The 27,842-nt window shown below is 40.9% G+C and overlaps 1 protein-coding gene and 1 long non-coding RNA gene across 9 annotated transcripts in view; one reads left to right on the forward strand and one right to left on the reverse strand.

Annotated features, from left to right (window-relative positions):
• The window catches only part of esrrb (estrogen-related receptor beta), a 47,797-nt gene extending 33,266 nt beyond the window's left edge, over positions 1-14,531 (reverse strand). Inside the window, exons 1-3 of one of the 7 annotated variants that reach the window (XM_044375800.1) lie at positions 14,362-14,446; positions 12,349-12,466; positions 6,554-6,622 (exon numbers count right to left, since the gene is read on the reverse strand). Coding sequence is in view for 3 of the 7 variants with exons in the window: in XM_044375795.1 (XP_044231730.1) it covers positions 6,554-6,622; positions 10,517-10,566 (119 nt within the window). In the remaining 4 variants the exon portion in view is untranslated. Of the gene's footprint in view, positions 1-6,553; positions 6,623-10,516; positions 10,821-12,348; positions 12,467-14,361 lie in introns of those variants that run through there. The other 6 variants (XM_044375799.1, XM_044375802.1, XM_044375795.1 and 3 more) reach the window with 6 other exon arrangements.
• A 127-nt stretch (positions 14,532-14,658) lies between these two features.
• LOC122998796 overlaps positions 14,659-27,842 on the forward strand; it is a 37,457-nt gene continuing 24,273 nt past the window's right edge. The window contains exons 1-4 of one of the 2 annotated variants that reach the window (XR_006407510.1): positions 14,659-14,776; positions 14,885-15,383; positions 15,485-15,638; positions 22,008-23,032. This is a non-coding gene — a long non-coding RNA (uncharacterized LOC122998796). Of the gene's footprint in view, positions 14,777-14,884; positions 15,384-15,484; positions 15,639-22,007; positions 23,033-27,842 lie in introns of those variants that run through there. The other variant, XR_006407511.1, reaches the window with a different exon arrangement.

The following is a 27,842-nucleotide window of genomic DNA, read 5'->3' on the forward strand; positions in this document are numbered from 1 at the left end:
GACTACAGCTCTTTTCCTGTTTCATGTTTAAATCACAAGCATACAGGACAAACCTGTGCTAGAGGCTCAACTCAAACAGTGAGTAAATTCCTGATGTCCTTTTCACTCTCAAGGCCACCAGATGCCAAAAACACCATTTTATAACATTTACTAACCTCATCCCAGAGTGTCACATCCCTGCTACCTGAATAGACTGAGTAAGGATGGGAAAGGGTGCGTGGTGGAGGTGGGGGTTGACATCTGCAGGCAGGGTGATGGTGATATCAGATGCCCCAGTAGGGGCAGATCTGTCTGGAGGGCCCCAGGCGATGTGGCCTGATAAGCCACTGGCCCCAGAGTCAGCGCGGGTAGGACGAACTCAATTAGCTCCTGACAGACCTCCTCTCAGCCCAGCTCAGCCTCTCCGCCACAGCCAGAACCCACTGGCAGCTGCCACACTGACCTCTCCTCCAGGGGCCACTGCCACCTTTTACCGCTTCGACACACAGCCTGGGACTCATTTTTGGCAGAGCGGAGACTGTGCTGAAAATCTTTATGGCCCAACTAAAGTCCCTGAAATACATACAGAAGCTTGTATGCCACCAAGGGTGCTCGGTGTGTGTTCTCGCAGGGGAAAATGTAAATGAAAAAGGACTGGGGCTCTAGGAGGGGTTGGGGTGGCCCTTGGGAGAAAGGAAGGGAATGGAGATTCCAAAACACACTTAGCTGAAATATGGAGGACGCCTCTCTGTCTAACTGGTTCCAGGTTAATGACCATCAAGGGAATATGGGGCTAAAGTACTCTAGGGGCAATGTGCAGGAGTGTGTGTCTGTACCAGTGCTGCATGGGCTCATGTGCTCATAAGTCTGAGTGTGTGTTTGCGTTGCAGACAGAATATGAAAGATGGAAATATGGCAGGGAGGGGGGTTGATGGCTGTGGTTTGGTTGGAGGCAAGCCCGGCACTCCATAGGGACCCATTCTAATCTATGAGGGAGAGGCCCCTAATTTTGGAGTTTCTCATTCATTAGTCCTGCTCTGGCAGAGAGAGGAGAGAGCAGAGGGGGTGGACCTGAAGGGAGGGGAGGGGCCTCTTTATTAACGGATATGCCAGACACTCACGAGAAGCTGACAGAGATTTATGATGTGCAAATCTACGGAGGCAAACAAAAGGGAAGTCGAGGAGACAGAAAAACAGGAAAAAAGGGAAAGACAAAGAAAGCGATACATGAGTGGAAGAGAGAGAAGAGACAGAGAGAGAGAGGTGTTTGTCGTACCGATGGAGAGCAAGGGCCCCGGATCAATAGTCTGTAGGCTAGGGGCTAGTGCACGGTTACCACTGGGGGGACCATGCTGCTCTGTGGCCTATGCAATTAAGTTTTTCAGTCTCCAGCAGAGGATTATATTTAGCTGCTCCACAGCGATGTCACTGTAGTCTTTATAAAGCCATGAGCTCACTCCACTACGACAACATGAGCCCCATGCTCCAGCGGCACCACAAGATAGCGCTGGCCAAAAAGCAGATCACATCTATTGATCCCCCCCTCCCGCTCCTTCCTGTTCTGGAGATGCTGCTGGCAGGAAAGAGAGGGCCTCTTGTGATACAGGCGCTGCTGTTTGTCTGACGTAAACTGTCTGGGCCGCACTGGGCAGATCTAGTTCTTATAAGGGGCTGAGTTCAGAATGTTGAGGGAGGCAAATGGCTTGTGATAGAGCTACTGTCAGTGGGGGGATGTGAGAGTGTGTTCGATTGTCTAAACTTCCCATTCTAGAGAGCAAAGAGTTAACAATCTTGTATGCAGACCCAGTGGGGAAGCTCCCTGCAGAATTGGACAGCTCATCATACTGTATGTAAAAAAGAAGTTCAGTGATAAGACTACTCCGCCGTGCCGTACATTTGGGATCAAATTTCTAATTCTGCCTTTTCATTAGAAAAGATTAGTTTCCATTACATCCATTATGAGGTATGGTCATGGTATAATTTAACAACACGAATTTACAATGGCTCATCATAACTAGAAAAAGTACTTATAGTCCACTACTGGCAAAAACGACCCTTAAAAACTGTTTCTGACTATCCGTGTTTTGTGTATTAAAAGTCTCTACCAAAGCTAGTCACAAGGAAACTGGTGTAGTTACTGACATCAGAAACAATCCACTGTTGTGTGATATATTACTGATGTGCTGGTGCCAATATATTCTCTTACAATACTGGAAGATCCTTTCTTTACTACACATGTTTCAACTTTAAAACAGTTGTGCTTTATGGCACTTTATGGCGCTAAAAAGACACAAGTTACATAGTGTTTAATCTTGTTTGTCTATAAAACTCTAATAAATACAAATAAATACAGCCTATGTTTGGTCCCTGCTTTTTGAGAATTATCACATTATGTCTAATATCATGATACTATCATTGACATATAATGACAATATCACTTTACAAGTTACCCTGCCCTGCTTAAAAAGTGTGATTTTCCTTGAATACATTTATGTGTAATACTTTAGACAGGCTACTGTAAATATCTATCGATCAATAAAGCCAGATGAAAAGATTCAAAGACTAACTTGCCAATATTAACTGACCTGTCCAGCGTAATATTGTAGGAAAAAGTCATAAAAAAATCTGTTTTATGCTACAAAAACCTTTTTAAAGTCAGGTTTTGTTTAACTGCAATAAATTATGTGGAAAGCCAGCAGATATCAATCACAGCACACTTCTCACGTACTCTCAGTGGGGTTCCTTACATAAAATAAAGAGGGGGGGATTATAAAATATGAATGATGGAAACTTGAGCAAAAATATTTAAAATATGAGTGCAGGTCATGCATTGCTGTTCACTGTCTAAAGACCTGGAACAAACCGTAAGAGAAAAGAGATCCAAAAGACTGACTAATATCATCAGAAATGTGAAGGGTATTCCTGATTGTGTTGTGTTCTCTGCAGAGTGTGTGTGTGTGTGTGTGTGTGTGTGTGTGTGTGTGTGTGTGTGTGTGTGTCACAAACAGAAAGAAATATTATTATAAAGGGTTAAGGCTATTTAACAAAGTCCAGTGTAAATCACAGGTTTAGACACAGTGACTGTGCGTACAGGGGGACGGAGGCATAGAGCCATGCATGAAATTACTTCATTAATCTTCTTCTGATAGGCTGTCCTTGTTTAGGAGGGAACTCTACCTGCTTAAAACAAAGAGCCTGTCCTGCCTCCACCATAAATTATCCTCTTCATCAGAAGAAGAGCCAAATACAAACAGACAAACACACATGCAAGCACACGCACACATACACAAATATACAAGGCAAAATTAACAGGCCAAAATTAGCAGGTTTATCAGATGTCCACGATAATTTAAACACAATCGGGTGTGTAAATGTTTGTACAGGCTCAATGTTTGTGTGTAATCATGGCACATAGGTAAGATTAAAATAACAAGCATAATACTGCCTGCTAATCATGTTAAAAATTTAACTGAATTTCTCACATTTAAAATTTTTGTAGCACACAATTTAAATACCTCCAAAATGAATTGATGTTGCTCAAAACACCATTGCTATGACTGTCTGCCACTGTGGCAGACAGTCATAGCAATAGCCTCTAGCTTTTTACAGGCTCATCTCTACCAGCTGCCACACATTTCCCATAAATAGTGCTGGTAATAAAAAGGCGGGTGGGCTTAACTGATTTATATGGTAGTGTCCACCACCACACCATTCAGGAATAATTAAACTTTGGGGATATTTCCTGAATTAATGTGTCTCCTTCAGGGGGCAATCTAAACATACATTTCAGCGTGCACCATGTCTGGTGTCACTGGACGTACTGGGAGGGAGGGACTCTCCAAGTGGCAGGTTCAACAACCAGCCACTCAATGTATTCATTCGATTGCACTTAGCGCTGTAGGGGTGGTCTCATAAGGAGCATTTTAACGCGAACATGTTTTGTGACCAACAAGCAAATACACACAGAAGCACACAGTCGTATAATTTGAAGGCAGACAAGCAAGCAAGCAACGCACGCCAAGAAGCAGAGACACACTAACAAATCTGTCAGTTATCAGATGAAATGACTGTATTACAAGAGTAAAGTTGTGAAAAAGATATGCAATTAAGTTTTTATAAGACATGAGAAAAACAAAGGTAACCCCAAATGAGTGATCATTACACTATATTTGATTTCACTTTTTCTATTTAAATTGCTGAACAGATATTAAGAGGTCTGGACACAAGTCAGAACAACAAGGCTGATTAAAACTGCTGCAATGTCATCCTACAGAAAGCAGTAAAATAATGGGCTATCTAGACCGGGCTAAAAAGTTAAAATAATGTTAAATATTATATAAGTTCTTGCATTGCAGAGCACTTCCAATTCTGTGTGCATTAGCTAGAACATTTAAAGGTGCAGTGTGTAGAATTTAGTGGCATTTAGCGGAACGGACTTGGCAGAAATGGAATATAATATTCATAAGCATGCTTTAATTAGTGTATAATCACCATAAAATAAGAATCGTGTTTTCATTACCTTAGAATGAACCCTTTATATCTACACAGGGAGCGGGTTCTCTTCTACGGAACCCGCCATGTTGCACCGCCATGTTTCTACAGTAGCCCAGAACAGACAAACCAATAACTGGCTCTAGCGAGGGTCTTTTGCGCTTTTACAGCCACCATAGGTTCTCCTACACACTTGGAAGGGGAGGGGCAGGGGGGTATTCATTTGGTTGCAATCTGCAACCTCACCGCTAGATGCCACTACATTCTACACACTGGTTCTTTAAATGATGTAGCATTATTTATTGAATATATTTTCTTATTGCCAAACATTTGGTAATTATGTCATATTTTTCAGACAGGTAGTGTGCAGTGTTTTTAGTGTTTCTGTTACTTGAAATGCAACATTCTGTTACTTCTGTAATAATGGCAATGCATATTTGACATGGGTCAAGAGACACAAATACGTCAATAGAAATTCCTGTTCACCACAGTGAAACTAGGCCTATGGTGGCTGGCTTTATGCACACACTGCCATGTTAATGGCTGGTTATTGGTCACATCTACTTCCCTTGGGCAAATCGGGGATGAGTGATAGTAGTACTCTCTCTCGAAGACACACCCATAACACTGCTATGTGTGCACGTTGCATCAGTCTTTTTAATTTAACAGTTTCAACATTTCATGATGCTATGCCACACAGTTTTCCTTCAAACTATGGACTGTGTGTTTGGATATATGAGCCTGAAACATTTTATCACAGCTCTCCAAAGAGTGATGAGAAAAAAAGTGCTTTGTCTAAAAGCTGTAATGGGTGCAAGGACCCCCGGCCATGTAGAGAAGACTTGGTGAAGCTGTCAGTGGGAATCAGAGCTGCTACTGTGACGGACGGTTTCAATATTGATTTCATAAATAAACAAAGCTAACCATCGATCCTAATGTTATTTTGCATTTCAATTACTGCTCCGAAACATAACCTTCAAACAACTGGCCGCTCAATACCAATAGCCTTCACTGATAAACACCCATAAAGTTACCCATCTTACATCACTTTTTTTTTTAACAAAGTGTGAATTAATGGACCTAGATTCTCTCCTCCATTACATTTAGGACAAAGTGGTTCAAAAAGTGGCAGAGTTGTCACAAATTTTTGGGAAAATTTTACACAAATACTCATGGGTACGACAGTATGAAACATTGCAAAATGAGAAAACTTTACTTTTACTGTTTTCAGTTTCATGTTTTCTTGTCACAAATTTTCCACCCTACCGCAGTGTTTTGTCAAGTGTGTTACTATGTTAACAGCTCTTTGAGTTATTTTTCTGAACTTCTGTGTTCTAGATGGGGCTGTGTGTGTTTGTGAGTGTGTGTATGCGTACGTGCATGCGTGCATGTGTGTGTAAATTAAGAGGAGCCCTTCAATGTTGGAGCAACAGGAAGAAGTGCTGACGCACCGTGTCAGTGATAGCACTCTGCTGCCACAAGGGCATGAGAGCCCACGTAGGCTAGCATTATCCTTCTAGACTAATGGACCTGGTTATTTTTAAACAGATTCTCACACTGCGGTGGAGGTGTCCAAGGTTACCATGGACGAGAAATCAGGAGGGACGCGTGCGGTGATGGTTGGTGGTTTTTGTGCGGGTGGATGTTGTGAAATAGCCAAAGAGGCATCGTAGCTAATCAGAGAGAGGTGTAAAGGCCAAACATCAGATGGGGTCTTAAGAGACAGCATGTTATAATGAAAAATGTTGTCAATATAATATAATAATATCAAAACAAAATTGCATGCTTTTCTGTCTTTCCTTTCCTCTGTTTTTCCCAATTAATTATCTGGGGGAATAAATCACCCAAGGATGGGGCAGACATGTGAATGAGGAGTTTGATGTGGCAGCTCCTTAAAAGCAAGGCTAAGCTCTAACAAGTATGAACCCAAATACCTCTGGAGCTACAGAATAGTGAACATCCAGAGAGTGTTAATATACTCTGCATCCCCATTTGGCCTGAAGAGGGACAACATGCTCCACCCTCCCCCCGCTCACCTCGAGCTGAGTGACATATTTACAGTGAAAGTAATGATACTAGATACCAGAAATGAGAGGGCTCCAGCGTGGCCAGTGGACTCAGGAATCTCTCTAATGAATTGGACAACAAAGCCCTGTTGGTACAAGGAAGAAGTATTTAGAATTGAGTGACAAATTGAATTTAAAAACATTAGGTTTTCTTTACAGAGGCACACATCCCACCACCTCCTAAAGGCCCATGGCATGGAGGAGTGTGGGAATGGGACAGGTGGGTTGGCTGGACGCTGCAGCTACACTACAGAGGCCACCAGCTCCTGGCTCATAGCGGGGTGGCCATTCTCGGCCAGGAGCCTCTTCTGGTAATGTATTCTGAAACCAAATTACCGTAAGCTGATCCCATCTGGATAGTGTCTGTGCACGGCTGCTTTGGTTACCCACCACTGCCTCTAGCCTGTGATAGCATCTCCATGAAGACAGCAAAAATCTGATTAACCCAATAACAATGAAACACTTGGTCAAAGAGCAAAGAGCTTTTAACTTAAGATACACTAATGCAATTCCCTCGCCTTGTTTTCTGAAACCTAATAAGAATCAAGCGGACGGACTCCTAGAGATGGGTGTTGCAGGCTCTAATGCAGCAAGCTGGGAATAAAGTCAAATAAATTGAAATCTAATTCATCATTGTGCTAACTCTCTTTCTGCTTCTCTAAAAAATACATTAAAAAGCTCTCATTTCATGACGGGAAATTGGATAGCCTAGTTAGTTTATCGCAGTGGCTATGCCAGGGCTTAAGGAAAGCGAGGGTGTTGATGGAACATTTAGGACCAGAAAGAAGTCACATCTCAATTCACTGCCGCTCAGGCTGCGCGTGTTTTCTAGTAAGCACAAGGGAACTTAAACTGACTATGCTCAGCTTTCCCCGACTTCTGAGTGGCGCGAACAGCCAGTGCAATGCAAGATCAACAAGAAGCCCGTCAGAGTAGTACAGTAAATGGTTTGTCTCACTGCATGAGACAATAGATATTTAGACTTAAACAAGTCAAGCAAAAGCATAAAACAGGTCAACTGTGATGAGCCACATATCAGTGACAAAGAAAAAAAACATTTTGAGTAAATACATACAGTGAAGAATGCAACTTTCAGTAAAATCTATGTTATCAGAATACTTTGTAATAACTTCAACGTACTCATATTACAAAACAATGCCAGTCTGCAGAGACAGGCAGAGTGTGTCTCTCCACTCAGAGGACAAAACTCAGTTTAAATCTAATTCTCAGGCAGTGACGATGCCCTCGGGTCAATCTACAGAGTGTATACTACAGTGATTCCACAACAGTGCTGTGCTAATTACGTGGAGCACATACGTCCCACTAATCCTCTCATCCAAGCATCACGGCGACATTCAGCCCACAGTGAGGAGCTGCAAATACCGCTGTACAATTAGCAGAAGAGAGCTACTACTGAACCAAAATTAACAGCACACTGCAATGCTGGACTGATTCCACACATAAATAGCAGATGTGAAATCAGGAAAAAAAAAGCTAAATTACTGTAATTATTTCAGACAGATTTTTAGTTTAGGAGTTAGAAAAAAACTATTATCACATACACATTTTACTGGATTTACTTCTTAACATATCTTCAGTAAGTCACTAAAGTTATTTATACACCACACACCTGTTCATAACTCGAAAACACTCGAAAAAGTCAATTCTACTTTCACAAAAGCTCTTTTAAAAAATTAAATACCTACATATTAATCCAATATTATGAACATGGGACACACAAACTGTAATGTCTATGTTGTGTAGAGCATCATTAAATATTCATGTGTATTTTCTTTTATACTAATTCCAAATCAGTGCACACCATCACTAAAGCTCTAATAATATGTCTTAATATGTAACTTTAACTTTTTGGAAACAGAAACTAACAAATTAAGAACCATAAAAATCTATTGCACTATATTACTGAAAAGTTTTTGCATGTACAAATTTGAGAATCTGTTATTTCACATTTGATAAATTGACTGGTGACTATTAGAATATGTAGTGTAGAAATAAATAATAAATACAATTGCTTTGAATTTTGACAGATAAAGGGAAAAGTAAAATAAAATCGACTGAAAGTAAAAACACATTATGAACAAATGATTTGCAACATAAATGAAAATGTCAAATGTGTTAATGTTTAATAATGTTTCTCCTTGCAATGAATATGATTTAATATTTGTTGGAAACTGCATTTGTAGGGCAAATAATTAAAAATGAAAAAGCTCAATGCCTCCTAAAACTTAAGGATAATCATATATATACATATATTTTAAATGTATAAACAGTGGTGTAGAGTGAGGAACTGCTGGGAAACTAAATATTAATAACAGTAGTGTTGCCTTTAAATTAGGGGAACACTTTAATTCAGAGCACAGTGAAAAATATAAATACACTTGAACACCTGATGTGTTTCAGAAATACTCACTCTGTCACTGCTCACTTACTGCTGCTTGTGTCATTTTTTATTAATGTGTATCTGAGGGAGAAGTGAATTGTAAAATCCATCATCACACATGTCTAATATATTAATATGTTTGCTTTGATAACTTTTTGAATTTGCAGTGATTAAAGCACAAAGTAAATTATATCTGTGTAGAAATGAGTGAAATAAAGCAACACACACTGACAGAATTCAGCTCTTCTACTTTACACTGAATTATTTTCTGTTAGGGATTTTCAGTGACTGTACTGCTATTAAATGTAATACATTTAAAAAATTGAATAATCTGCTTAATTATGATACCAATAAATAATGTTCAATACATAAGAAGTTAACCTGCAAGAACAGACAAATTGGGCAAATTTTCCAGACAAAAAATGTAAATTGTCAGAATGTATCAGGGAACTGAAATGTTTTCAAATGTCTGATTTGTCTTTTACCAATCATCACTTTTTCATAAATACTATCTATAAATCTTATCTTTTTAAAATATTAACAACTGATGTAAAAAATAATCTCCCACTTGAAACAAAGCTTTACACAATCGAAATGTTTTTGATACTGTTTCTCACACATAATCGGTGATGTGTTGAGGTAAATATACATTAATATTGTACGACAATGTTTTGTTTTTTTCTGCTAAAAATAAAACAACAAATAAATATTTATTTTTATTTACTTTTATTTATTTTGCATCAAATGTAAGTTATGGATGGATTTATAAAGTTTTATCAGGTAGGAGCTGTAAGCCCTGACTGTCCCAGCAGCCAGGAGCTGTTGAGACAGCAGCTTTCCTCGCGTGCCGCTGGCTGGGACAGACCTGCCAGCTCGCTGAGGTTACAGGGTCCTTTCATCCGTCTTTCTCTGGCTACAGATATTACAGTGTGTCATTTATCCCTTTCCAATTCTATGGATTCCACGTTAATCTTAACTCATTAAAATATTATTCTCATTCTCCCTGGGCGGCCCGATATAAGAACAAAGACGTCAGCAAACAACCTCCTAACCCAACTGGCCAGGTACGACGAATTCTTAAGGAAAAAAATACGCACTTTGCAGTGGGGCAAGCTAAATCAATCAGTCATGCTCTGAATGAAATTTATAAAGACTGGCATACATGATGTGCTCACACAATAAATCTACACACACATGCACACACATACACAGCTCCACCTGCCCTGTTGCTCTATACTGTCAAGTCCTGCATTATCTAAAACCCCTTAAAACAATGAACAAGAGAAAGTGCATGTTTAAGAGTGTGAGTAGGTATGAGAGGGTAGATGAAGAGAGAAGCCAGGAAAAGTACATCACTGCTAAAACAGGAAAAAGTTCAGTGCCTAGACTAGACTAGAAAGGATGATTGTGAAAGGAGAAAAAAAACAAACAAACAACAGTAGGGACAGTTTAAAGAGCAGACAAGGATAAAAAAAAATTGAGAAAAATGAAAAACAACGAAGAAATAAAACTACATCAGGACAGATGGGTTAAAAGGAAAAAGTGCAAAGAAGGAAAGAAAGAAAGGAGGTGCACCTACTGGTTATGATAGCTGAGAGGGTCTGGAAGACAAAGTTCTGAAATGTCCATCAGTCCAGTTTTAGCATTCCAGGAATGAGAGGAAGAGGAAAGAGAAAACAATTGAGACCCGCTTCTTCCCCAAATGATAGCACAGCACCCTCAGAGACAACACTGCCGAAAAAGCCCCTCCAGCACCGCTTCCCCCAGCCTGCACAGGTATGTTGGACTCTGATGGATTGAGTGGGCGCGCGCGTGTGTGTGAGCATGTGTGTTGTGTATGTGTGTGTGTGTGTGAGTGTGTTTATGTATGTATGTGTCGGAGAGAGAGAGTAAGAATGTGTGTCTGAGTGTATGTAAGTGAGTGTGTGTGCGTATGACAGAGAGAGAGAGAGAGAGAGAGAGTGAGAGAGGCAGAGTGAAGGGGGGAGGGACAGATAGACAGAGAGGTAAAGGGGGGTGAGAGAGAGAGAGAGAGAGAGAGAGAAGCGCAGGCTGCAGCGGGATGAGCGCTAAGATGGAGAGAGCATGAGAGCGCGAGCGAGAGGAATGACTCTTTCCATGGGCAGGATAGGGCTCTTTAAGACTCAAGGGCTTGATGAATATGGAACAGCTGCTGTTGGCTGGCTCCGAGGGGCAGGACTTAAAGCGACAGAGGGGCCGGCGGAGCACCAGGGAGGAGGGATCCAAACGCTCACTCACACACACTGCCATGCACAGATACAACACACATGGCTCACACGCACACAGACAAAACAACCTATCACATGAACAACAGAGATTCAACTATGAGAACAGTCAAAGTTTCCATCTCAATTAAATAAAAACTTTGGATGCCAAAAAAACTCAAATTCAAGCATATATGAAGATGATAAATACAAGTATGGGATTGTCAGTATCAGTGTATGCAGTTAGGATTTGTGAATTCATTTAAAATAGCTTGATTAACTGTATTGACTTGTAGAAAATGCAATATATATTTATTGATAAAAGCAAATTATCTTTAAATTTTGTAATTTACATTTTATGAATTTGTAGAGAAAAGCCTTTTATGCATGCATTAATGTACATCGCACTGATATCAAACAAAGCCAAAGCAATATTACTTCACACAACAACACAGAACTTTACCAAGCAGCTGACATCTCAAAACTTTACAATGATGATGAAAAAACTTACTGTAATCTACCATATGCATTTTTAAGATATCAAAATGTCACCTGTACTGTTATATAGCACATAATAAAGTCTGACACCATCCTAAGCCGCACTATAGAAGCTACACCAAGCAGTCGAGTGCATCTGTAGCACTTCACTTTCGAAAAGCAATAGCTTTCAAACCACTAAGGACAGTAAATGTATTTATTGAGCTGTGTCGCTAGCTCCATTTGCGGGTGTTACATGTGAGAGACCATTGTGAGCCTTTCACCACCTGTGAGAGATGATCTCAAGCCATAACTCATATTCTGGAAGCCCATCAGCTTCTAAAGCAGCGGAAAATCCAGCTCTGTCTTCTCTAACCCCAGCTTTAGAACCGCCTGTGTTTCACTGTTGATCAAGCTCAGTAAGAATGCCGAGAATGCAGATACCATTTCACAGTCAGTGAGGGTCTCCATGTTACTGTATCGCCACATTATAAGAACAGAGCTTACCATGGCATCTTATTGGAGAAATGAGCGGTCCGACAATGGCCGACACTTGGCTGAGTCAAGCAGAAAGAAACAGCAGCTTGCCCACTTCTCTGAAATTCTACTTGAGCAAAATAACTCACAAGGTGCCTCACAACAGTCTTCAGCTACTTCAGCCAAAGTAAAAAAAAAAATAAAGAGTGAGTGAGGAGGAGTCAAGATGTACCAGCAGATTCATGCAAAAAGGTGTGTTGGGTCGCTCTGCTGCTCTCTGGTTTTCTCTGCTGAACAGGAACAGTATAACCCCCGGAGAGGAATCCAGTTCCATTCATCGGCTCACGTTTCTATAATCAATGCAAAAACATCACGCAATCCCTATTGATCATCACAGGCCTATTGATGTGCAGCAATAGTGCCTCCACAGTGGCACAGATTACACAGCATCTGGTCTCTTTTTTGTGACAAAAACAAATGACTAAATAAATGAAATCCAATTAAGATTGATGCCAAATCAAACACCTGTCACTTTAATTCTTTAAAGAGGAGTAAAATCACTATCAAACACAGTTCTCAGACTTTAATAAGACACGGCACTAAATATGGGGATGAAGAAAAAATAACACACATCTGTAAAGCTCAAACAAAACACAAAGTACATTGTAACATTAAATCCTACTAAATGTCCCACTATTTTTTTTTATCATATTAGTGATTAGAATTGTAGCATCATTTCATATTTAAATTTCCTGCAATATATTCAAGCTGTAACAAATACACTAGAAGAATAATTCAGCCAAACTGTCAAAAAATCCCTTATTATGAGTCAAATCACTGTGCAAAAACAAACACAACACACAGTCTAGTAGTAGTAACAGCAGATCCCGCATGGTTTAAGTCAAGAGACCTGGTTACAACCAATAGAGACTCACAAGAGGTGGTACTCTCTCATGACAGACTCCGCTCTTATCCTGGTATCTAACCTGTGTACTGATTACTGCCTCCGTTTGATAAATCACATTTCTGCATATTTCACTTTGGCCTCCCAAGGCTTTTCGACTGACACCATACAGACTTTTGTCACGCAGTGTGAGCTATGAAATCCCTGCTGCTGCTGCTACTGCTGCTATCGTTGCTTCTTATCAGCTCTGTTATGAAAAAAATCACACCGTGTGACAGCTGATTTGACAGGAAGGGATCTGATACAAGTAAAGAATAGAGCTGCACTAGGCAAACACTCGATCACACGTGGCATGACAAAGTTAGTGCAGTATTACAACCAGGAGAAGAACAGTGTTGATTATCTAATCTGTTGCTGATGTTATAACTTTTTTTTTTTTAATTTAAGATTTGTGTTGCTTTTGTGGGATCACACATATCATAAAAGTATATATTCTGCCTGTAGGCTACACTTGACATTTGCACCAGTGTGTGTGTCTGTTTGTTTACATATGTGTAGATGGTTAATTAAGAAAACATATGGTTAATTAACTTGTCAAAACAAGAAAACAAGCTGTCTGGTCACTGAAAATGACTGGAACACTATTTTGTTTGAAACACTGATAATAATACATAGTGTCATAAAATAATAACTTTTTTTCATACAGAAGTTTCTAAAAGTGTACAGTGCTCAAGCTAAACTATTACTAAGGAAGCTGAGCAACATAAAGCATCCACTTGCTGATGTTTTAATAAAGATAATGTTGCTTTAATCAAGCTTCTAATTGACAAGTCAATTTTATACAAAATGTCAGTACAGTCTGATGATGTAAACAAGTTTGGCCTGAGAGGGAATAAAACCTCTTTAACTTAGCATCTTTAAAACTACACTTTTGTAAGGAACTAACATAAAAAAATCAGTTTTACTTCATGCTGTTTATTTAACAATTTTACCTCCAAATTTGTCTAACAATAAACAGGCAGCTAGGCCTTATTAAGTCGCTAAATTTAACCTTTTTCATGCGTACAGTAATGGTCAAATCGATGGCGTAATTCAGTCAAAATTCCCAAAGGAAAAGGCTACAACACTGGTCCACGTGCACAGTGCATGCCTCAATTAGAGCTCAACCGCGTGCACACTGATGTAATTTACAGTAGCTACAGGTAAGCTACATTTAAAACAGGCTACATTTTTAAAAATCTCTTCATAATACACAAAGTACACAACGTATAAAAAAAAGAAAATAATGTGCCTCGAATGTGCAGCTGGAAGATAAAGTGAGGTTACTAATGTGTCGTGTACCTGACTCGGACAAGTCATGTCACATCCCCGGGTAGGCACAGCGCACTGTGGAGGTGGTGGTGTCTCCAGGTTGTAGTGGTGGCTCTGTGTTTCTGAGCGCGCGGACACCGCAGCCACACTATCAACTCCTCCTCCGGCGCGCGCCCTGTGGCTAAAGCAAACACCTCCACCGGCAGCAGGACCCGGGTGAGCGAGGTCAAATGTGATTCAAGAGAAAAAAAATATCTGTTAGGAGGGAAAAAAACAAGTTAAAAATGCAACCGTTCCGCCAGCCCGTCTTATTTACTTTAACTCCCACCTCTTTGATAGTGTAAAAAGAAAATAATAACACTGAAAATTGAGCTTATTTTTTAAATGTTCGACTGTTATTATTTTTGCTTTACTGCTCCGTGAATTCCTATTAGCGGCCCAACTGGTGAGTTAGCTCATGTCCGTTTTGACTGCTTACATGTGTCTGTGCAGCTGTGTGAAGTCTTCCGTCAGGGGCTGTATGTGATTTGGATTATTTTGCCCCTCTACTCAGCACAGCGGGTGTGATGGTGGGCACATTTTCACCTGAGAAAACGGCAGGTGACAGCAGCAGACGTGCAAAGGCTGAAAACCATGGCAGTCGGTCGGTTTCCACTGTTGATGAATAAATAACAGGACAATAGAGATCACAGTCGCTGTATCATGTAACCCAGACGTTCACAAACTTAACAAACTCCATTTAATTTGATTTTTAGGGCTATCTTCGTGTTTTTTTCCTTAGAATATGTGATTTTATATGTAGTTGATAGTTTACTGTTGGTGGGATTCATAAAACCTACTAAAATAATAAACTATAATCATTGCATGTGTTAATTTCATAATGGTGCAATTCAGCTTGTTTGTGGACCATGAAGTACCCCCACACATGAACCCTAGTGGTCCTCAGGCCCTATTTTGGGGTCCATTCTCAACATCAAGACAACACATCACATATTCCAGAAAACATCAATATGTAAACACAATTTAAAAAATACATTATCTCAGCAATACAAGTAAGTCTACAACTTCTGTAACCTAATTCATGTAGTAAATGTATTTAAAAAAAGAAAACAATTTGTTCATCTATTTTCTGCTCCGTCTTGTCTTCTGAAAGGTTTTCTTCCACACATCTTACATTGTCCATCATTGACTGACTGCCTCAGCTGTGGACCAGAGCATAAAGCCAGCTGACAGCAGTAACCAACTCTATCATCTCCACTAGAGGGAGGGCTATCTCACAACAAGGCCACCAAGGAGCTGCAGCAGAGGTAACCTTTATTTATTTATTTATTTACCTCCCCCCCCAACCCCCCCAACCCCCCCAGTGATAGTGTAATTCATAAACTGAATGAATGACAGTCAGGACAGTGCCAACAACCAGGCACACAATGGAGACTCGACTGCATTTACTTCTGAGTACTAAAACCTATCCATTACAAACATGTAATTATTGTCCTTAATAGATTAATTCATGCTGAAAGATAGAAATGAGTTCCAGGCTATTGATGTAATCATTTCACTGAGGAAATTAAGTGACATTAAAAGAATGATATTGTCACCGCGAAAGTATCATTGATTCTTTTCGAATGCAATTAACTGTATTTGAAAATGGGACCTGCACATTGAGCTGCACTAGGAGCACTGAGGATCACTTCATTTGTGAGAGATATAAAGACCAAATTATCCCATCAAAGAGAAAATCTATAAATGTAATGGCACAGCACTTCAGCACTAAGGAATGACAACAGCGGTCCTGTTCAGTTCACTCTGTTAGGTGTATTAACTACCAGTGAGCAGCTCTCAGCAACCCACAGACAGATTATCTAGACTGTGAACTAAAGGAGGATATCACTCAATATAAGAATTTTTTATCAGCTAACATAAACAATCCTCCTAAAAGTAGAATCCGAGAGATATAAAACTTTATATGTAATGTAATCAGGATAGTTCCAGGAGCCGAATCACTGCTAATAAAGAGAAGAGAATTTGTAGAATCAGCTTCTCCTGTTTTTTTTTTCTTTATGTAGTTCAAATAATTGATTAGTCCATCAAAAAAATATATAACTGGCAACTATTTTGATGATTGATTAATCATTTAAATAATATTTCAAGCCAAAACACCAAATAAAATGATACCTTTCTTTGTTTTATATCACTCTAAACCGGATATCTTTTGGTTTTGGATCACTGGTCGGACAAAATAGGCTTTTGAGGATGTCACCTTGGGATTCAGTAAAATTGTGACGGATATGTTTCACTGTTTTCTGAGATTTTATAGACTAAACATCTGGTTGATGAATTGAGAAAATAATCCTCAGATTATTTTATTCCTCAGATTATGTGCTGGTGTACACTCAGTTGTCTGTTAATGCAATATGATCCACAAAACAAATCATATGTTTGAGTATTGAAATCAACTGTTTATCCCCTTTAAATGTAACTTCATGGGGGTTTCTTGTGCTTTCTGAATCCCCAAACAAATTATGATATTGGCTGCCATCACTGTGGACTACAATATTTGAGCACAGTATTCTCTGCAGCTTGCTGTGATTGCTTGATGCTTAAATGATATGTGCACTAAAAATACATTTTTGACACAAGTCAAGTCCAAGCACTTCTTTAAGAACCCTACATGTAGCATATTTCCAACCTTTCCTAAACTCAGTGTTTCTGCTAATACCACTTCAGCATGTGTTGTTTTGTTGACTTTCCACATGTTATGTGGAGAGTTTGATGGATTCCACCAAAAAGCATGCTTGTGCAGCAGTTGCTGGTCCACACAGCTCCCTAACTCAATTACAGTGTTGGTAATCCACTGAAAAGAAATTCAGTGAAGAGGCAGAGAGAGAAAAAACATGAAAGATATCAGGCACAACCACTGATATGATGTCCAGTCATCAGAGGAATCAGGCATCAATCTCCAGTCCTGGTCAAAAATGCTGCATAATTCAAACCCAAACATTTTTCTTTGCGTGATTAAAACCAAATCAGAGGGCCTGAAACCTCTCTCCCTCCACCTGCTGTCAGCCACCCTCCATCCCAGCCTAGCCTAAATTTCATTTAGGAGACATCTTACTCCCTTTCCCCCTCTCTCATGCTCTCTACATCGCTGTCTCTCCTCTCTCTTTGAATTCAGTGCGCTGTAGCCCTTAGATTTACTTGCTTAACAAATATGGACAGGGGGCTTAAGTGGTTTTTGAAATCTTCGAATGGACTTTGGAGTGCCTGTGCTGTGCTGGGTGACAACAGTCTCTCTATCTCTCTCCCTCCCTCTACCACATACGTGTGTGTTATTGTGTGTGCTTGTTCGTCTGTTTCTGTTTTTGTCCATATGTGTGTATGTGCTTGTTTGTCTCTTTCTGTTTTTGTCCATATGCTATGTGCATGTGTGTGTGTGTGCATGCACGTGCATGTATATGGCTTCCCCATACTCTCCCAGACTCCCTGGCTGGGAGATGGCAGCGCTGGGTGGAGCGGCAGTCTGGAAATGAGATAAGGATGTCTGATTCATAGGATCTGACAGGAAATCTATACTCTGCAATGTTTATAATCCAGCCATTACTACACAGCCAAATGAAAGAACAATAATCCAATCATTTACTCCATATTTACCTGAGGCAGATTCTCGGCTTTAAAGGCAAAGTGCATTGCACAGTGACGGAGGCTGTAAAACGGCTGATACGGGTGAGGGTGGCGGTGTCGTGGGGTGGGGGGGGGGGTTGGACAGTGTCTAGCTCACAGAGAGGGGGACATCCAGGAGGAGGATGGACTGTTCTCTGGGGAGATGTGTGTCTACAGGAGACCAGATGTTTCACCTGTGTGTGCTCTGCAGGGTTAAAGGTCACTCATTACTCATCATTAAGATCCCGTTGATTTATGAGTAAATTGGAGAAAAAGTGAGGAACTAAGGTTTATGAAACATGGGGTTAAGGGTTTTAGAGCTCTAAAATTATCCCTGAATGCGAGACAAGAAAAAATCCTCACCACACATGCACTGTAGTGTTAGCAAAATGCTTCTACTATTACAAAGACTAATACAGTTTAAAGGAGAGGTGTAATATGGCTCGCTCACACTGATCCTGTGTCATCTATAACAGAGGAGTCCATAGAGGCAACGTCTCTCCATAAGCATGGAGGAATTCTCTGGGTGGGGGTTTACTTATCATAGAGTCTTTCATGGACAGTATGAGCTGCTCTTCATTGTGTACGAGGGGGGAGGTTTATCTTATTTGGAAAAGTGAAGGGGGCCTGCCCTTATCTGTCAATAAACAGTAATTAGATTTTGTGGCCGATAGCGTCGATTGGTTTCTAATCTAGCTGTCGCCCTAGACGTGTGTAATTAAAATCCTGATTGATAAAGGGGCAGAAGCCCGCCCACACCACCACTTTACCAGACCCTACCCCGACCCCTTCAAAACACAAACAAGAGAGAGATATGAAAGAAGGCCTGGGGAGAAAACTGCACTTCTTATTGATCAGTTCTATCTGCCTTCCTATCAATGCCCTTTTCCCACAATGGAGGGGCTAGTACAAAGGTTTCCCACGTAAAACTTCATAGCTAATCTTCATCTGGCAGATTTTATCCTCCCTTAAAAAATAAAACCGAAACAACAAACATTTTACCTTTAAACACTCAGTAGGTAAAATAGGAAAACTAAGATTTGCATGTGCATGCATGTTTGTGTGAAATTCCCAGTCTAAAATAAATTAAAACATGCTCACCACTAATGAGGGAAAGCTTACTGTGATTGTACTGCAATCAAGGAAAAACACCCCTTAGGTGATAAAGAGATGAAAAAAGAACAATGCATTTATTCTATTAAACTAATGGGCATGTGAACACAAGAATAAGGTCCCAACAAACATACATGCACACACACACTAACAGGTGAATGTCAAATATGCATCACACATTAGACAAATAATGTAGTACCTTCAAGTCAGAGGACTCCCACAGAGAATAGCTGAAAGATGTTCAAAAACACTGCCTCCAGACTTCATCATCAGGGTCCGTGCAGACAGAGGAGCCAGGAAGAAGGGCTATGCGCTGTGTAAGTTCTGGAGAAAAAGGGACAGTGAAGTGAAAATAGTAAGAGAGGAGAGCAGGACAGAGAAAACGCATCAGGCAAAGAGACTTCCAGCCAAGTGAGCTTGCACATTTAGCTGCTTCAGCCAGCAAACATCTCCAAATATGATCCAAATCTCAGAATGGCACCATGAAGTTGTGAGAGGCAGATAATCTGTTTTATAGAGTCAAATTTTACCTGGTTGTCTGCAGGATTTTTTAAGCTCTGTAAACTGGGAGCGAGCGCAGACTGCAGGCCTGTGACCTTTCCTGTCTGACACTGGTCACCTGCTGTCACGTGTGAGGGCTGACCCACAGCAGTGAATGATGGCTGCATACTCTGTTTCACCCCCCTCTGTGACACATACGCACTGAAAAACACACACACACACACATACAGTACCCACAGTGGAGCGGATAAACCAGCTTTCACTCAGCACCAAACCAATGCTCCTACAACATCAAGAACATAATAAATCACAAATTAGAAGTGTGAGAGTGTGTGTATTTCGAAGGGGGTGGGGATTCAAGAAAGCACTGGTCCAGTGCTTAATTTGATTCTTAATGGGAGGCAAAATTTCCAAAGGAAAACTTTCATTGGGCACAAAATGACTTTCCTTAGTTTTCACTTTCTTTCACTGAGAGAGAGATTGAGATTGATAAATGCTGGCAGTGCAGTGCCAGCCCATGCATGGTGTACCTCATTTAACTGATTTCTGTAATTTCCTCACTAAACAGTGATTAATAAATGGTTACCTGAACAAATGAAAAATAGACTATTGAATAAATATTGCTGAAAAAGCCTTTTAACTTCTAAACCACAAATCAAATGCATTACTTGTCTTGTAAACATCTTTTATGGAAGATTGAGAGTTGAGAGTTAGGGCTTTATAATGCCTTATAGGGCACCACGAGCACTTCAGACGTATATCAAGGATGTTATTATTCAGAATAGCACACAACACATGCATAATCAGTACAAACAGTATGTATTTTCCATTTTGGCCATGTTTGGGAGTTGTAAAATGGTTTTGTAATTATAATTGTTTAATCTTAAAAAAGGGAAAAGGCTGGATATGTGCATTATTAGGATTGTTTAGTCATTTTAATGTGTATATTCACATCATTTCACTTCACTTTAGCGGCCACATGATCAGATTCAGTGGACTTTGTTTTCAGTACAGCATGGTAAAATGCTCAGTGCACAATGTCAGCACTATAACAGCTCAGTGTACACAGCATAACAACATAAATTTGTTTCAAAATTCTGATATATGTGTCTTATTTAAGCATACCTTACACAATGCATATTGCAAGAGAAGGAAGAACTGAAGCATTTGAAAAATAAGTCTTGTAGTCATGCTTGGGCTGTGTGTATTGTGAGCTTAGTCACGTGTTTAGGTCTGGTCTTAGTCATTTATCCTCTCCTTTCCATCCAAAGTACTACATGAGACTACAGAGGATGAACAATAAAAGCAAAATCTGCACAAAATAACATTCTCTAATACAGTAGCCCTAGCAACAAATGCTATTTTAGTGAAACTTCACTTTCTTCAGACTGTGTGAGGGAGACATTAATGTACCTCTGGTACAGTACAACTTCATCATAAGTTAGGGCCTCAAAAGCTATAGAGTTGAATCTACACCTTTCTGATAGTCTCTTCAACAACTGACCATTACAAACTACACAGAAGTAGTATTAGCTATAGAGCTATTGTATTGGATTGCATTCTGTTGTACAGTTGCTATTGTTGTAATGGTATACAATTACCTGTATACAATCTCTAATTAAAGCTGGAGTCCAGAACTTTTGTCACCCCCATCTGGCAGTGAGAGTAATTACAAAAACATTGTTGACGTGCTTATGTCATAAGCTCAGCAATAGCCTTTACGGTCGCTACTGTTGCAGCTGTAAAACTGTTGATAAACTGTGTCGAGCGTCACATAACCCCTGCAAAATGACTGGTTTCACTATCAGAATTTGACCCATTCAGTCCGATAACATTTTGAAAGTCTAGAAGAACTACATGATTAAATTATTTTATCCGCCATTCAAGTTAGCAGAGAGCTAACCAGAAGTTAGCCACTCGGCCAGCAGAAGTCTCTAGTGCGTATGCTTTCCCATATAGCATGCGCAGTATGCATTCATCCCGTCAGCACAGTAATGTCAAACCCAACAACAGATTAAAAACTTCATATACTGTAAAACACAGAGAGATTTACCTGGTGGTGATAGGCTTGATCAGCATTGTGGGAACTCATTTAGCAAGGGCTTGAATGTAACGGACGTTCATTTATATGTTAAAGTTCTGCACTACAGGTTAAAGCATATACATTAAATATAAATATCAACATACATAATATTTTTTAAATATTTTTATCAAGATGTAAAATATAATTGACTTGTTATATCATATAAAGCATTAGCCTACAGTAAATTGATACCCTTGAAAAACTTAAAAGGAAAGCTCCCGGATATGTAAGACCTTGTCTTCTTTAGTGAGTAAATGTGATTTGAGATCAGATTCTCCTTTAGATTCTTCTTAAGAATGTCTTCTCTCCTGATAATAAGGCCAGCTCCCCCTGTGGTGCCACAACAGTGAAGTGACCTTGTCACCAGGGTGCCATGTGTCACAGTGGGGGGACCCAGTGGGAGAGGATGGGGTGAACAGATCATCTCCCTGCATGCCTGGTACCAGTGCCCTACCCTTCCTGCTCCCACCACAGGCCCAGCACCAGAGAGGCCGGTGCAGGGAGAGGAGCAGCTCCAGGCTCTGGAGAACATGACTCCAATTAAGCTGTGGAAGCCTGGCTCACGCTCCAGTGCCTCAGCCCAGTTGTCCTAGACAGCGAGACACAGCCAACCCAGGGAAATGAACTCTGCCAGCATAGTCAAGATAGTCACTGAGAGAGTTAGATTCTGCTTTACAAACAATTTTTAGGAGATAATGACTCACAAGGATCCATCAAGAAACTGCAAAATGAAACTGAACATGAAATCACAATGATGATTATTACAGTTTTGATAAAACGTCAAATAATTTAAAAATTAAACCAAAAACCAGAAGGAAAGAGCAACAGAGATGATAGCTTGTTTTCTGTTTTGAGAGCCCCAGAGAAAAAATGCAGAGTTAAGCACACAGTAATAGATGAGAGCGATTGAGAGGCCTCGTTTTCCCCTGTGATTAAAAATGTATGTTGCCACACGCAGCCTTTGGTGTGGAACTCTCCTGGAAAAGGAGCTGGTTAATATTCAGGCCCATGTCTGGCTAATGTCTTAAAGTGATAAATAGGAGGGGGTTGCTGCCGTTTGATTGTTCTTCACAGGCAGTCTGGGAGCAGCAGCACAGGGGGATTTAAGGTGGAGGAATCCTCTCAAAGCTCCTCATTCATTCACTCTCAGACGCCCCATCATTAATTGGGCCTGTCGACATGACTCCTCTGTACCCAGGGCCACTGGCAGCTACCATGGTGGATGAGCTTTTTAAGACAGTTCAAAAGAGTCCTTGCCTCATGAAAGGCATTCAAATTACATGAAATTGCATTCATGTCAAGCCTTGCAGGCATATTCATACAGTACACTGGCATAATGTCTTGTTTCGTGCCATGCATATCTGTGTGACTATATAATCGTCCCCTTGGGAGCAAATCACACTATAAAGAGTATGTTTTTCAAACTATTAATATATAATGTTTCATTTTTCAAATTACTATATATATACTTACAGTAAATACAGTGCTTAATGGTGTCAAGGAAATACAGTTTACTTTACTGTAATGTAAATATAGCAATCTAGCAATTAAATACACCCAATGAATACCTGACTATTATGGAAGATAATATTTCCATAACAGACAAATTTAGCTTCATGCAAAACAGGATGCAATATCCCTCAAGGAAATATATAAAATCCACTGGGAGTCAACAGTACCGTCACTTCCAATGAAGAGTGAATAATCTAGGAGCTGCTTGGAAGAAAATCTGGTTACTGTATCTTCACAAGTTGGTTGAAACATTCAAATATAGACCAGAGGTATTTGCACGTGTTCATCTGTAATCATAGTGAAAGGAGCTTTATATTTACATTTATATTTCTCATTCATACCTGCTTTGTAACTGAAATGCATAATACACCTAAATTTAAATGGGTGGCTGAAGTACAATATATGTTAGTTATGAAGCTATCCCTTTGGCACACTTTCCACTTTGACAGTTATCTCCCTGCTCTGTGTAAGTATAGCTATGCAGGACAAGGTCAGTCCAGCCTTCAAAACTTTGTGATTTCTACTGATGTTAAATTGGAAGGTGATAGCAGAAGGTGGTCAGATTTGGTTCATGGTGTCAACCATGTGATACTTTAGTATTTATAACCATTAGGGGCTGTATATATGTCATGAAGTACAGCAGGCTCTTTTTCAGGGTGGCCATTGGCCTACTTCACTTCCATCCGTGTCCGACTTGTTTCTTCATGCCAGGACTGATGACGCCTTCCTCAGGAGAATCCCTAACTTTATGGGAACCCTATTTGTACTAGGTGATCTTCATTAGTCATTACACTTGTACACTGTTTGGGATTTAAAAACAACTTATGAGTGTATAATTAGGCCCCAGAATTTAAATGAAATATCAAATGCAGTGGATTAATTTCTAAAAGAAGACTCTGAGGCCACACCACTTCACTGGACTTGACTTAAGACGGTAAAGCTGCCAAATGTTTAGTAGAGAGCACGTCACTGGGCTGGGATTGAATGCTTCTTGTTTGTTTCCGTGAAGGCCTCACACAGAGCTTACAATTAGGGCCACCAACACTTCCTGCTGTCTCTCTGTAACTATCAGTCTATCCAGCTCTTGCATTGTCATTCTGTGCATTTTTTCCATACTACTGAAACTATTCGCAGTCTCACTCTTTCTCACTCATGCTCACTCTTTACAAATTTCACTCTCTTTTGCAATCACATAGTCATTCAGTATCCTCCCATCACTTTCTCCCCTCCTCCTCTCCATGCCGTGGAAGTGGTTTCTGTTATGGCAGTGGGAAGGCTACCCGCAGCGGGAGAGATCCTAATTAACAGCCTATTCATTTGTGTGGAGCGGAGAGCTCCTGCTTTCTGAGCACTTGTTTTATGGTGGCGCTAGGGAGCCCTGTCCAGGGATTTGGAGGGGGATAATTGCCTTTGCCGCAGGCTGCAGTAATCTGGTCGGCTAATTCATTATTTTAATAAGTTAGCTTCTCCTCGGGGGTGTGCTAGCTGCGCTGCGCCTCAAACCTTGGTGGTGCACCTCGTTATTGTGGCGCTCTTTTACACCGCCGCCCGCACGGGGTTAATAACTGTTATTAGCCTCTCTCCTCAGCCTGCAATTTCTCGTTTAACTGGGGCGATTCAAACGAAACCTTTGCGAGCGTCTAATAATCAACCTCTCTGGAACCAGGGGTAATCCCTATGAAGGGGTCCGTATAGTGGAGAGGGGTAATGGATGCAATCGCCTGAGTGCCTTTGCCTCCGCTCCTTTCATTATGGGTCCTGATGTTGTTTTTGTTGTTGATGCTGCTGTTGTTTTTACTCAGTTTCTCTAAACCCATTTGAGGGAAGAAATATTTGCCTTGAGCAAGGGAAATGGATCAGATTTATACATACAAATAAGATGATCATTAGGTTTGCGTAACTAATGGCTTCATTTAGGCCATAATCTTCCATCTCTCTAATAGGCTATGCAGTCAGTAGGATGTGTGTATGTGTCTGTGTGAGGCAGACAGGTTTAATGACTCCGGTGCAGTCAGACATTTTGTGCATTGGCTGATTAAAAACCATGTCATTTCAACAGGAAGGGGATAAAGAGAGGGCTTTGTGAATAGAAGTATTTTAAAAATCCAATATTGGAGATGGTGACGGCTGGATGTTTGAAAGAACCTGCAGTTAAAATCCAATTATGCACAAAATACAGCACAAAATGGTTTTGAATGCACCTATTGGATACATTATTTCACTTTGTGACGAAAAGAGATATCCTAATTCACTTTTGAGAGAAAGTACAATGTAGACAAGGCAATCCTATTATGTATCCCTAGATTTCCCTGCTTTGCATCTTCCAATGACAAAGTCCATCACTGCAGCTGAGGAAGAGCAAACATTCAGACTGTCCCTAACAGCAAAGTTATAAGCAGGGACGCTCAAACTGTTCTGGCTGGTGGAGGCTTCAAAACGTGCATGTCAGTGTGACATAAAAACACAAATAGACGTATGCTTTCACCACTACCTGTATCTTAATAATTATATAGCTTGAGTGGCTGGCATCCTCTGCGCACTCAGGAGACTGCAAGCCTCAGTCCACATGCTCTGTGTGGCTTATGTTCCATATTGTAGGCTGGCTTGTTTAGCTGTCATCATGCTGTGACCTGCCAGCCACTGTGAAATGAGCTCCTGGATATTAAAGAGGCTATCTCTTCATCTGTACTTAACCATAGTGGAGTGACACATCACATGGCCCTGGGCCCTGTAAAGGAAAGGGGCAATAACATGTAGGATGGAAAATGTTGAAATGGGCAAGGCTGTGTTCTGTGGTCAGTCATATGACTGAAAGAACAACATTTCCACTAATATTCTTTATCATCAACCCAACAACAAGCTATTAAATCACCTGAAGTATTGCACAATGTTTATCCAAGGCTTTGATGGTCTACAAATGGCTTCACGTGTTCATTTAGCACTTTTACTGCATCTAAAAGTTAAACCTGCGCTTAGCCATGGCCCCTTTCTGCACATAGGAGTTGCGGTTGTGCTCCATAAAGTACGCACATGATAGTAAATGACCTGGTTCACTATTAACTATTATCCACTTAATGTCCTTCCTGGCTTGCCACATGTGGAGCTTTGGCTGAGCGCTGGCCTCTGGGGCTGCCTGGGGCTCGTTCAGGGCCATGGCTTTTCAAAGCCCACACTGCCATCTGCTAGACCAGCGGCTCTGCTTCCCTTATCAGGCTGACGTGGCCGCAGCTGGGACAGCAGAGGCCTGCGACTGTCCCACACCCAGGTGTTTACCACAGCTTCATGCATATGGATTCAGAGATTGCTATAGATCTCTGATAACATATGTGGGAGCTGACACACAACTAATAAAAGCTCTGCTATGTGGACACTATTACTAAATGCTGTTTGTGCACAAGGAGGAGTTTCCTTATTGATTTTCTTCATATTATGGATATATCTCATTTGACACTCTTGTGTGTGAGGCAGTATTGATCAATGATATCAGCTGATGTTTTTTGAAGAACTGCTGGAGTGGAAGCCTCAGCCCATCAGTCCTGCCCACCTTAAAGCCGCTCAACTTAGCATGACTGGCTTCTAATGAGTGGTCCCTCCTCTCATCACACAATCCTCAGTCCCTCCCTCCCGCATTCATCAATTCTCATTAGGGAAAATCATCATGTGGAATACCAACTTTTGGCCAATATTCATCACTGTCAGCCCTCATCCGTAGCAGCGCAATGACAGACGCAGGATCTGGGAGTGCCTAAGTAGCACTGACTTAGCTCTTTTATTCCCTAATCTCACCCTCTGTGCTTGTGGAGCCCAAGCAACTCTCTGCAGTGCATGCTCCCTGACAGCAATTACTTTATGCAAAAAGAGTGGAGGAGTTTGGTGAGTGGCGTGAGTGAGAATAAGTCTCCTCTGAACTCTGGCTGTTGGCAGGCTGCAGCATTCCAATAGGACCGGCTCACTTCCCATGGGCACTAAAGGGCAGAGAGGAGGGAGGGGAGGCGGCAGTGGACAGCTTTGTAGCACTGTGACAGGGGTTTTGTTGTGACAGCACTTATCTGTACGCATCGTTCATATACTGCTGAAGTGAAATTATTACATAATTACATAGATTCATTGTTATTGTACTTATACTGAGTGGTGATCCCTCAAAAAACAATACAGATTTAGCTTTTTTTAGTACATTTTGCAATATTTTGGGTTCCATATACCCGTTAAGAACATATGTACGTCACAGACAGATTGCCTTCGCCAGCAGTGTGTTCCCCCTCCTGTAAAAATAGCTTGTGTGTGTCGTTCTCATAACGGCAGCGGGATCAATACATTCATTCCCATTTTAGCTGCTCTGCCCCTTTGCCCACCCACGCCCAAGAATAGGACAGCTTGCAAAACCCAGCCGCCATGTCAGCTAATCACAGCCCTATTGCTTCAGTCATTTGTGCCCCATCGTTGGCCCACACCGGCTGCCTGCCCAGCACAGCTAGAGATTTTACCCAGAGGTCAGTGGGATGGCCAGCCTGTCTCAGTCCAAACTCCCCTCCTGCCAGGTGGATCAGAGGGAGGCTAGCGGTTCGCCTCTCTGCTGAGAAAATGAGATCACACCGCCTCAATAGGGGGGCTGCCTTTGGAAGACCTTCATTCCAGGTTACAA

This window comes from Thunnus albacares, chromosome 15, assembly GCF_914725855.1.
Source record: "Thunnus albacares chromosome 15, fThuAlb1.1, whole genome shotgun sequence".
NCBI classification, from domain to species: domain Eukaryota; kingdom Metazoa; phylum Chordata; class Actinopteri; order Scombriformes; family Scombridae; genus Thunnus; species Thunnus albacares.